The sequence below is a fragment of the Montipora capricornis genome, chromosome 2 (genome assembly GCF_036669925.1).
Source record: "Montipora capricornis isolate CH-2021 chromosome 2, ASM3666992v2, whole genome shotgun sequence".
Taxonomy (NCBI): domain Eukaryota; kingdom Metazoa; phylum Cnidaria; class Anthozoa; order Scleractinia; family Acroporidae; genus Montipora; species Montipora capricornis.
The window spans coordinates 22,005,369-22,017,996 of record NC_090884.1 but is presented as its reverse complement, the minus strand read 5'-3'; the positions used below and the strand labels follow the sequence as shown (position 1 = coordinate 22,017,996).

The window sequence follows — 12,628 nt, the reverse complement described above, 5'->3', positions numbered from 1 at the left end:
CAAAATTTTGATGAGAAATTCGCTTTATGACGCCATGTGAAAAAAACACAATATGTTGTTCATCCTCCGTTTACTGATTGAACTAAAACCGAAATGTGGGGATAATCAAATACAAACGCTTGGCAGGCGTCAGTGGCCAGGCCGATTCATAATCGATAAAGAATCAATTACATAGACACATTGCGCAATGCTAGTCACGCATTTTTACAAAGTCACATATTCCCTTCTTTCACAAGTACTTGATAGTTCCTGAAAATTTGTCATTTGCTTCAGGCCAAAGTAAGCTCTAGTTTATCAGTTTTTGTCGCATTTGAAAAAAGAAGCTGTCTTTTTTCGTTAACAAAGTAAGGACATGATTTTCAAGCAGACAACTGTGTCCAAAGATATGAGATATGTACAAAGATATTGGCGTTATAAATGTTGCATAATCCATTAAAACCAGTCTAGCGTGACCTCGTGGCACGAAGGAGTGAGTGCGTGACCGGAAGTAGACTGTTCGCGTGACTTTCTGCAAAGACAAAAAGCTGTTCATGCAGGCATAAAGTGAAAATGCTTTTCAATTGAAGCCGTTTTATTGCAATTACTTTGAAACTAACGATAAAAAATACCTATTCTCTTCGTTCTTTTTGGAGTAGACTAAACACAGACGTGATAATCATTGGCGACGAAATTGATGTCTGTATTGTCTCTACGTGTGTAAGTTGTTGACAAGCGATTTCGTGGCTTTCACCCGCGTCATGTACGGAATCAAATGGCGAGACCCTGTAATTTGCATTAATCAGCTTACGCAGGTCCGCCGCTTGCCTATAAACACGAAGTTCATGCACGTTTGTCGGGCCACCAGTCGGCCTTGGCAAACCACAAGAGTCCCCCAAAAAAACGTACTTCCGATTACATCACGCTGTCATGGAATAGAGAATTTAACCTAAATAATTAGTTTACCGAAGAAGAACTGACTTCTGTGTCGATATTTACAAATAATCCTTAATTTAAATTTATAACGAAAAGAACAAAGCAAGATCCATAATGGCTTGTTCAGTCCCTATAAAATCAGATATGAGTTCACTGATTGCAAACATGTTGTTCTTGTTTAATAGAATAGTGGAGCTGTATTAGGACAGTGATCAATACAAATTCGGCATCACTAATTTTGAAGACCTTGACCCCATCAATAGGACGAGCCAAGCTAAGTTATCGTAAATCATCAAATGTTTTGCATATAGCCATTCTGTCTCTAAATTCTTGTCAGCTCAATACGTATCCAGGTGAAAATGATAAGTTATATCGGTAACAAAGAGAAGAAAAAACCAGTTTTTCTGGGCAAATGTACGTTTATTGTATCATCTTAATTTATTTCTAAATAATTGCCAGTATCATCTCTTTGAGAGGTTCTTTGGTTCGTCCATTCTATAGTTTGTTTAACAATTTAGTTCATTCTACGAAAATAACATTGTTAAATTGTACTGAATATTATTGCACGCAATATACATTCATAGTCGTGGCCTTCTTTAAACTATTCGAAAAGAGGAAAAGTAGGGAAACCCTTGTTAAAGCAAAAGTTGTTTCGGTCTCGCCACGCGACTTTACTTTGTTCTCTTGAGAGGTAAGCTGAGCTATTCGTCTTTAAAACGACACTAAGGTCTTTGTGCACGTTTGGACACCGTGTACTGTGCATGCATGCGTTAGCAATATTAGTGAACCCAAAAAATCCATCAAAAAATACCACATTCAGTATATGCCAAACCATCGTTTAAAATACGTGTCCTTCATCAGTAGTCACAAAAGAAAAAACAGCACGACATAGCAACAATTTTATATTACACCATACTCAGTGTAGAAGCCGCCCTACTCAGAACGGTGAAGGCATTTGACTATAAGCTGTTATTACACAACTACTAAAATAATTCTAGTCATACGCTGCATCGATGACATATTTCTGATACCTTCAAGAATCTTAAAAACTGATTGGTGAATTCTTATCGGGAACTGAATGTCACGGAATTCGTATTTAAATGCCATCTTTTCTCTGCGAATTTCGTTAATGTTGTGGCCTTAGGGTCACGATTGTGTCTTCGGGTTTTACATGCAGGTAGATGTTACCATAAGTTATTTTTGCTCGGACCGTAGACAGGTAGAGAGTCGACGAATAGTTTATCAGAAACATATTGTGGGAAATATGGCCTCTTGCTTTATTACAAATTCTGTTTTTAGAACATGTCCTCTTTTTCTACGTTATACCACTTAACAAAAAGCCTGTGATTGATACTCCCCTAAAGTAGACTCAATGTATCCCTATGTTGTCTTGTGTTAAGCGAATGCATATTGGTGTTAAATGATTGCGAGCAAATTCGGTTAGCTGCTGTCATACTCCGGTGTATAGTACATATAAGTGTACGCTGTGGGTACCGCGGGAAGATAAGGTGCATAGCGAATAACCGGAACAGGTGTACAAGGCGGGTAGAATATGCGACTGTGACTATCACATCTCTCGCCTCTTTCTCTTGTAACTCTGACTTGTTCGCCGTTGCTGTTGATTTCCGTTCTTTGTGTCGATCGTTTGCCTTTCGATCGGCGGTTTGAGAACCACACCTAAACGAGAAGGAATTTATTTAAACACTTCCATGACACTAGGTAAGAAATGATGATCTAGTGGCTAGTCTTACATGCAGGTGAATGAGAATTTCAAGTTTTAAAAATACTGAAAACTAGCATAGTTTGAATAAACGAACTCGCCGACGGTAGATTATGATAATAAATTAGGGGATGGGGAAATCTCAGGGGATTTCCTATCTCTATTAATTACTCTGCACTACCCATTTCTTTAGCCCTGTCCGGCAAGAATATATAGAATGCTCCAATCTTCTATTAAACTTTCTTTCCCTCACTCCCTCTCTAAATGAACGCGTTAGAGTCTGTCATGAATTGGTCCTGCTAGCATAAGTTTCCAGCCATGTGCCTTGTTCAATTTGATATATTTACTTACAACTTAAATGCTCCTCCCCTAAGACACCTTGCATTTCGTTAATCACCCACTACTGGCAAATAACGAGAGGTTTGTTTTCTTTGGTCCAACGCAGCCTATTTCACTATAAAAAAGTGAAGTCTCCTACTACTGAGCAGAAAAAAAAAACTCAACCAACCTGAATTCTGGACTCGCTAATGTCCAATCGTTCCCCAAGTTCTTCTCTAGTCAAAACATCAGGATACTGTGTCTTTTCAAAGGCTTTTTCTAGTTCTTGTATTTGATGCTGAGTAAACTTGGTTCGGTTTCGTCTTCGGTAGTGCCTTAACTTTTGCATTCCTTGGGTAATACTAGCAATATCTGCAGCACTTACTTCTGATGTATCCTCTGCTGACGCAGCCAACAAAGTCCCTGGTAAAAACGAAAAGCCCTTAAAACCCCTTGAAAGATTTAAGTTTTTTGTTGTTTTCTTCACAATTGGATTAGGCATTGCGCCTTAGCCAAAGAAAAAACACGAGGAACGACACAGTAATCTAATGCTTGGTACATCATCATGTCAGCTTTTTTCTGATAAACCTAAGTGAAGCAATTAAGCAGATTTGGGTCCGTCTATGACTTAACACAATCTCATTGCATCAGGCCAAATTCTATCAAGCCAGTAAATATTATCAATATCCTACATTAAAAGGATAGAACTTGTCATTTTCTAAAAAGACGTTCTGCTGATCACCATCTCAACCTCATACTTGATAGTTTTTTACCACCATTTTCATCACCTACCCAATAAAGGTTGAACGAATTGATTTCTATATCACTTGAATTCCATAAAAACCAGCTCAGATACTGTTTATAGGTCACTGGCTGCTGACTCCCACTAAACTCTAAAGAGCCCATGGGAAAAAAAGGTCTTTTTGCGCATTGTCCAGTCAGTATAAAGTTAATAGACTATGTTTTTTTTTATTCATTCATCATACCATTTTCTTTTGGAGAGGAAGGTGGTGTCGAAGTTCGGTCACTAACTGTCCTTGTCTCTTCGTTGATGCTCAGAATATTTGCAATGGAAAATGATCTTCGTTTGGGTCTTGGCTTTTGCGTTGAAGACTCTCCACTGTTTGAGCTCGATGTATCTCCCTCACTTTCTACATCACTTGGCTCTGCCTCACACATTTCCAGAGCACTTCCAGTTGATTTTGCCCTTCTTAACAACCTGCTGATAACTGTGAGGGGAGGTAGATTTTCCTTTGTGCACAGACCATCAGCCACAAGCTTTTCTTTTACTTCCCAAGAAAAGATCCCTGGGGCCGTTCGGCGATATTCCTCTATCTTATTTTTCACTTCAGAGCTTACGTCCCTTGATGTTTTTCTCTGTGCACGTCCGGGTTCAAACGAACCGGTGTCGTTGTATTTCGAAAGCAGTTTACTGATGCAACCATGGGAAACCTTGAGTTGTCTGCTGATGTCACACGGGCGGATTCCAAGCTCTGCCATTTCGATGATTTTCTGGCGAACTGAGTTTGGAAGCGGCTTCCCGTTCACAAATACTCCACCCAGCTGGTTAAATTTTCCATGACCTACAGCATAAAAAATATGAGTTAGTCTCACTTGGTAGACTTGATAAGGCCTGACTAATAGGCAATGGTTCCTTAACCAGGTCTCGGCTTGGTCAGGTCTGCTTCGATGCAGCCGGGGGCGAGCAGAACTTACCTCTCGAACAAATACAGAAGAAGTTCGAAGATGTTGCCCCATTAAAAGAAGCAATGATTTATTTCAATTTAATTTTTCTCAAAATAAAACAAAATTTAAGCTTTGAATCGATTTTGAAACCGATAATCTTTCGGCAATGTTTTCAAGAGCAAAGACGAGAACAGCAGTATTTTGTTTAGACAAGAAAAAAATTATTCATCTCCGTTCAGACAGTCGCCTGACGCATAGCGCCACAGAGCAATCTTATGAAGATAACACTACACTGAAATAACCTTTAGGGCAACCTTACTCTTAAGGTTAAGATAAAGAATCCCTCCTACATTGTATAGTTATTGCGCTATAGTTTGAACAACTTTTGGTAAAATATATCGCTATCCAATGGAATATCACAAATATCTGTGGGCTAATAATCATTCTTTGGCTTCAATTTTCGATGTGGTTAACTCTAGCGTCTAATGTGCTTGTTAAAATTTATAGCAAATCATAACGTGCTTAAAATTAGAAGCAGCGCTACAATATTTTGTAGTGAATGCGATGTATAAAACCATGAAATAAATAAAAGCAAGCGTGCCTGCTGAAGAGCTGGTATCGACGAATTCCATTATGCCCGGTCTCTGCATTTCTTGCTCCAAATTTTCCTCGAAAATTGAATGTTTTGAAGCGTTTTTTCCAGTTTTCCGTTTGTCGTAACTCGCCACGATGCGGCTTTTTTCAAATTCATTTGTGTGTGACTTTTTCCGGGGAAGTTATAAGGGCAATGTGGGCGGGAACTGTTTGACGTCAGCCGTCATAACAAAAGAGTATTCTTATCAAGTAATACGTGATCGTGAATAAATCGTCTCCTCTCTTTTGTCTATTTACATTCGGATTTTGTTTCCTTTATGAATTTTCGTCTGTGAGAGCTCGCCATGAACCGAATTGAGCAAATAGTCACGTTGTGTGGGGAAGGTTTAGCCTCAGACATTAGTGGTTTTACGGTATAACCTAAAACGAGTTTAACATGCTATTCACCTCGAAACTCTTTGATTGACTGTATATTACCACGTACTAAATTTAACGAAAATTTCTCGCTTTCTTATTTATGTTCTCTGCGCCCCACATTGGCAGCTCTCCATTTTAAGGGAGAATAATAGCGAATGAATGGCAGATTAAAACAACGACGCTTCCGATTGACAGGGCATGGACACATGGAAATTTGTACACGTTAGACATGCTGTTATGCATCAGACCCTCTATTCACACAATAACGTATGCGACGTTTCATTATTCTGGTAACAGAGATTACAGTTTCATACGGGAAATCTGCGGGAAACGGAAGCGTTCTTCACATTGAAGTTCTAACCTCCATGTTGGAAACAAATTGGTGATTGGAAATTAAAACAGCGATTGAAACGCAAAACGCGCTTCGTTTGACGCGTTTATCTTTCACAATGTTTTGATGCATGTCACATGGATCTCGATGAGCCATTCGATGTTCACATGACATTTGAATAGCGTGACGTTCAACAAAACCTTCAGGGGGCAAATATCCAAAGTACTCATCATTGCGACAGTTTCCGGTAGAAATAAAGGAAGTTGATTACCATTATCAAGCAACGAAAATAAATAAATAAATTATGGCAAACATAGCTAAGAAAACCAAACTTATGCAAAGCCATTCACTCTTAAGTATTGCTCTGTTAATTTTTTGGTTTTAAGCAGCTACCAAAGGTACTGGAAATATCAGTGAAGTAAAGTAATGATGTGTTGCTGTTAAACAGGGCAAAGAAGGCCTCGTAAGGATTTACAAAGCACGAATAATTTAAAGTTAAGTGGCCGGGAAAGCAGAAAACCGTCTCAAGTCTTGAAGTTCAAGAGCACTTCCAACGGACATTGGGCCATGAATATGACAAATAATCAAATGACATAACTACTTGGAAAGTTGAAAAAAACGCTTTAAATTTATCATTCCAGATGGCAGAATCGACACGAGGGTAAGTCGCGCGAGGCTCAGTCGCAGAAAGAGTGAAATGTTTGCTTTTGGCCTCATGTAAAAGTTTTTAATATGATGTTGCGGCGAAATTTTTTAAAGAAAAGTCAGCTGTTGCAAAATTTGTCAATGCCCTACTTCCCAGCGGAAGTGATAATTTCATATTCAGTGGTTCAATATTTTATGAAGGGTTTGAAAACACAAAGTATGTTGCGCAATAACAAAGAACTTCCATGAGCCATGTATCTATGTATGTTGCTCTCGAATGTGTACATCTTCCCGTAAAAGAAACGCCCCCACAATTAAATCTTAGCGAGTAAAATCGACAGGTAAACAAAGAGTGTAATTAATCGGATAGTTTTTCGTTTCTTTTCTCTGAGCATTATTTTTAACGGATAAAACAAACAGGTGTTAATAAAGCATTTTGAAACAACATTAAAGTAAAGGGGTTTTTTTTGGAGCAAGCTACTGAATATCTTTGAAGCCAAGGTCATTTCCGGACCGTATTTGCCCCGAACTGTGTTTTCGATTCCGTCTAAACATTTCTCTGCAGTACTTACACAGGCAAAATTTCTTATATGTATCTGTTATAACTAAGCCGTCTTTAACGGTTTTAAAGTCACACTGGAATTAAAAAAAAAAAAACGCTTCACGACAGAAACCCTATACTTTTATGTCTAGAATCACGTCTGATGGGAAGAAATTTTTCGGAAAATAATTATTTTGCATCAATTCACGCTCATGTTACACACATTTGTGGCAATTTTGACGTATTGGGCTATAATATTCTTGTTCTATGGCAATCGTTTCACCCGTTTCATTACGGTGTATTTTGCCGTTTGGACGTCACGGCAAATTAATGGAATCATTTTATCTTCCACACAAGTGCCCCAGGTGGCAATAATTATTACTTTCGTAGCAGGTAGATGGAGCTTAGAGCGGCGAAGGATTAAAAAATCGATAGATTGCACAAGAATATCTATTTGCAGTGGGCTCCATCATGTGATTTTCGTTTGCACTGTTGGGGTCTGTCGATTCTGTGCCAAAGGTGTTCCCAAGAAAATTTCAATAGCGAGGGCTGGCTAGGACGTAACTCCATAGGATTCACACCGATTTAATAGAATATGATTTGCCTGAGGAGAAGTCATAAATAGATTGCATGGAGCAACGCTAATATTTCATCAATTTGTTCGGTGTCTCTCTTTCTGAAGAGTCTGACCAAAACGCTTGTTCAAGGTAACTTCATATGATAAAAACAGCAACACGCAATGAAACTTCAATTATTTATTTTGAGTTACACGCAGTGTTATTTCTGCATTTGAGACCGTCCGATCCCGCCCTAAGCAATGTTTTACACTGGAGATAAGTGCTTTTCTGACAACATGTGCTGAGTGTCACAAAAGTGTAAGAAATTGAATTTTTGAAAGATGCATGCTGTAATTAAGGTCCACAAAATTTATCTTCGATTATCATTAGCATTTGAAGGAGATTAAACGCATTTCAAATGCAGTTTCTTCCTGGTAATGATTCAACAGTCTACTCTAATACTACCACAGGCATTACACGTATGAAACGAAAATTGAATATTGTCTCATTCCGCAAGAAGTGAGTGATAAACGAGAATAGGCTGAAGCTGAAGTGCTGCTACCGTGAGCTGTTATTGCATGACCATCTGGACAGGCCGGTACAGCATACATGGCAATGATGGACGCACGTATGGAGCATATCGTATGACTGGTGCCACTGGGTAAAATATACGTGTTCTAACGGGCGAGGTCGATCTGCAACTCGGCGCTTCCGTCGAGTTCACTTCCGGCTTGTGGCAAGTCTTGACTTTGGATTTGGAGCGATGGTTTGAAAACCAAACCTGAAAAATAAATAAAAAGAATATTTCAAGAAATATTCGAAGCATTCCCCTCGTTTTATTATCTGTTGTCAAATGTTTTGTTCCGCCCATTCTTGAGGTTTTGTCAAAGCAAATATTGACAGTGCCCTTTAAATTGCTTCACGTGTTTGTCATCTGCATGATTTTTCTTTCTTCCATAGCGAACAATTGAAATATTTGAGAGAGGCTAGAATGACTTTGATTATGTGAATAATCAGTGATCCTAAATCCAACTTACTTGAATCTTAGACTCGCTGATTTGAAGTCTCTCGGCTAGTTCCTCTCGAGTCAGAGCGTCAGGATATTGCGTTTTCTTGAAGGCGCTCTCAAGCTCTTCGAGCTGCTCTGGCGTAAACTTGGTCCGGTTTCTGCGTTGATACGATCTAATGTTATTGCTGCCACTTTCATAGCTGCCGTTGCTGTTGCCACTGGAGTTGGTGCTCAATGGAGTTGCTGGTAAGTCGCTTAAAACCGAATGGTTGGCAATGGGTCCTGCATGTGGCAAAGCGAGAGTGGGAATTTGTTAGTCACGATATAAACACTTCCACTCATGATTTTTACTCAAACTCTAGGACCTGGAAATTCGATCAGTTGTTATTGATCTAAAAATTAACAAAGTTGTGCTCATTGCGTTATGATTATACTGAAAAGGGAAGGAAAATATCAAGCGCACCCAAAGAGTAATTTTGGTAAATATCTGTTTGGAAGGAAGATTGACTAGAATTTTCAAATATTTGACTTTCGAGGCGCACTTCGATTTTGGACATTTTGCTGAACAGATTTTTTTAACAGTAGTTTAAGGTCTGAATAGTGCGTAGAAATTTCGAAACCAAATTGAAGAACGCTAGAATTCTACTGATCTAAGTAAAGAGTTAACAGTTACTGTGATATTGAAATGAGAACGTTTGTTTGAGAATCGTACTTTAAGCAAACATCCCCGAAAAAGTCGGGAAAAAAGGAGGACTACGAAATGTCAAGTTTTGATCAGACCTGTTACGATTGTCAGAAGACGAAGCAAAAAAGCCACCTACAAATTTCTACAGACCTGAAGTTCCCGCAGAACACCCGAACAGACAAATATTCTGTAGAGCACCTACTAACTTACTAAACGAGCTCTTAAAGCATTGTGTAAACCATGTTAACTTGAAACGTTTCAAGACATTGGTTGGGTGCCGCCAATGAAATATCTTGAATGGAACTATTGTGATAACACTCACGTAAAAAAATAACGGACGCGATATGTTGTTTACCTAAAGCAATGACCGCTGTTTTCCGTCGCACTGGATTGGTGGCTGCTGACTCGTGTCTTTCTGTTTTCCCTTTAGTCTCGAGAATGTTGTCGATGGAGAAGGGAGTAAAGGCTTTTGTGGCGTTCTCTTTGCTGTCTTCCACCTCTACATCACAGTCGCTGCTAGTTGATTTTGCTCTTCTTAAGAGTCTGCTGATGACTGTCAAAGGTGGTAAGTTCTCCTTTGTACACAGGCCATCACCCACAAGCTTCTCTTTCACTTCCCAAGAAAAGATCCCTGGCGTTGTTCGGCGGTACTCCTCGATCTTGTTCTTCACTTCGGAGCTGACATCTCTTGATGTCTTTCTCTTGGCACGTCCGGGTTGAAACGAACCGGTGTCGTTGTATTTCGAAAGCAGTTTACTGATGCAGCCATGGGAAACTTTGAGTTGTCTGCTGATGTCACACGGGCGAATTCCAAGCTCTGCCATTTCGATGATTCGTTGACGTACTGAGTTTGGAAGCGGCTTCCCGTTCACAAACACTCCACCAAGCTGGTTTAGCTTGCCTATTCGAGGAAAAGAAAATTGATAGCGTTAGTTACGAGGATTCACCACTAACTTCCACTAAAAAACTCTCGGTACTTGTGTTGCTACCTTGAAACGAATCGACCAACATCGTCAGTCCCATCACTCCTACACTTTACTTATCAACGGCTTTAATAATAACAATAACAAAAATCAAACCGGCCAAAGTTTCAACTATGATAGAGTCCACCGAAGACTCGATATGTGCTTAAAATTGCACACATCAATTTAATTCGATCGACTGCTTTCCAGGATCCAGTTCGATTAATAAAATAAAATGATCAATGCTATCAACTGGCTTACATTACCTGATTTAACACAGTCTTCCATTTTTCGCTTAGAGCTTACGTTCTCTGAGATGTGTTCGTCGGTTGGGTTTGTTTTGTTTTGCCTCCGTTAGGGTTTATCGATTTATATCCCAGCGATCGTGTCTGGGTGGGTGCCAATTGACGTCAATTGAGCTATTTTCAGAGGGATCATTCTAAACATAGTAGTAATCTTAATTGACAAAGTCGTGACCCGTAATGTATGACGCAGATTGTGCGCCGTTCACAGTCGCAGTCTCGCGTGACCGCTGAGTGTCGTCGGTGACTTGTCTGTTGACAAGTGGTCACGATCGCACTTAATGCATTTCACGCGATGGTCTGGGTGAAGTATTATTATTGATCCTCGTTACACTTTGATCTTTGTTCCTTACCTTCATATTGGGACAAATCTCTTAAACAATATTTTTCATCAACCCGCTTTGTTTACATAGGCTGATTAGTAGTATGCCGGCCTTAATTTCAATTCAAACGTAAATTTGTATGAAGACCGAAATCTAGAAGGAATCTATTGAGTCTGTCGAGCAGTTTCTTATGAGTTTCTTATGGGTGTCTATGAATTTAACTTCCTAGATATTTATACCCTTCCTCTTTGATTGTGACTAACGGCGACATTGATTTCGCAATAGTTCATTGAACATTCTTCAAAATTGAGTGATGGGAAGTAAAGATTTCTGATCTTCCAAGGACGTTTTCTATTTCCGGTCACAAAAAGGCATAAAACAAAACAATCCTCGGATGAAAACAAATCATTAAATGGAATAACTGACAATGAATGAAATTTTGAACAAAGCACAAACTCTTTTATTTTATTTCAATTCATTTCATACATACCATTTCGTTCTTTTAGTATTCTTAGCTGACTTGGTTCTGGATGATTTCTGAAAAGACTGAGATTGTATCGCTAAGATAAACGCAGAGGAATAATTGAGAAAATCGAACCACCGAGCGGATATCCGATAACGAGCAAACACTTAAAAGGAATTCAAGTGGAACATCAAAACAACAGCCGTGACTGTTGCCGCCGAGTGGTGTGTGTTTAAATGCTTGAGTTAATACTAAGGAAGGGCCGCAGGTAATACTTTGATATTTTACACAAGAGCATCTAAACAAATGAAACTCAGAGAATGGAAACATGATTTCCCTCCCAAATGGCTCGTCAACCCTTATTTTCAATGGATTTAAAGTTGAACTGCTAACACTGACACGAGTTTCGAACTTCGAAAATTCCCACTTCTTCCTGATGCAATTTTCCAAAGGTCTTCGAAACAAAGAAACCCATGGCAGCTGTGCTCGTTTTTCGCCAGATTGTTTTCTGCAGAATTGAAACTTCACCAACTTAACGCACCGAAGATTTCATGTTTTCATAATAAACCTAAATAATAAACGACAATTCTGTGGGAACGGATTGAGAACTAGATGTGCAGAAGAAATTTGAAACCGTCCAATATAAAACGCTGCAATCCTCTCGTCCTACATGTGGCGATTTTGGTAGTCAATGAGTCCGGGAATTCGATCCGGGAATTCGGGTTGTCTTGATCAGTAACTAGAGGCTTAAGTCCATCCCAAAACATCGTCAAAACAAGAGAACATATAAATTGTGTGCAAGACACCGGGGTCACAGGCTTTAAGACAAAACACTTAGCCGACCGTCTTCCAATAATTGAACAAAGCTGAAATATACTTCAATATATTTTGCTGAAAAGTATAATTGAACAACTGACAACACCCCCGCTAATTAGACTCCGTGAGGTTCGGAAAGTCCACGAGCTGTGACGACATACCTACAATCTCGTACGAACGTTGTGTATTTATTTATTCGAGTTTTAATTTTCGTGACGATTCGTACCACGCATTCGGTGGTGTAATCGGTGACCGTTAAAAACTTGACACTACTTACGAAACTTCACGGACTGTGACGAACTTTCTCCGATTGTTTACAAAATGTCACGCGTTAATATTTATTATTC

The 12,628-nt window shown here is 39.2% G+C and overlaps 1 protein-coding gene across 1 annotated transcript; it reads right to left on the bottom strand.

Moving 5' to 3' along the window:
• Positions 1–1,311: 1,311 nt before the first annotated feature.
• On the bottom strand, positions 1,312–10,825 carry LOC138035970 (uncharacterized). The gene is made up of 8 exons (XM_068882358.1): positions 10,644–10,825; positions 9,771–10,316; positions 8,759–9,012; positions 8,296–8,502; positions 5,238–5,397; positions 3,937–4,533; positions 3,141–3,373; positions 1,312–2,589 (listed from the first exon to the last, which is right to left on the bottom strand). The coding sequence occupies exons 1-8, from the start codon at positions 10,663–10,665 to the stop codon at positions 2,353–2,355; spliced, it is 2,256 nt and encodes a 751-aa protein (XP_068738459.1). The 5' UTR covers positions 10,666–10,825; the 3' UTR covers positions 1,312–2,352.
• Positions 10,826–12,628: the final 1,803 nt, after the last annotated feature.

Excerpts from the sequence above, each read along its gene's own strand:
- LOC138035970 (XM_068882358.1), bottom strand. The coding sequence starts at position 10,665 with ATGGAAGACTGTGTTAAATCAG. Across the intron at positions 9,013-9,770 it reads AACAGCGGTCATTGCTTTAG|GACCCATTGCCAACCATTCG; the intron begins GTAAACAACATA and ends TGCCACATGCAG. Across the intron at positions 5,398-8,295 it reads CTGTCCAGATGGTCATGCAA|TCACACACAAATGAATTTGA; the intron begins TAACAGCTCACG and ends CCCCGGAAAAAG.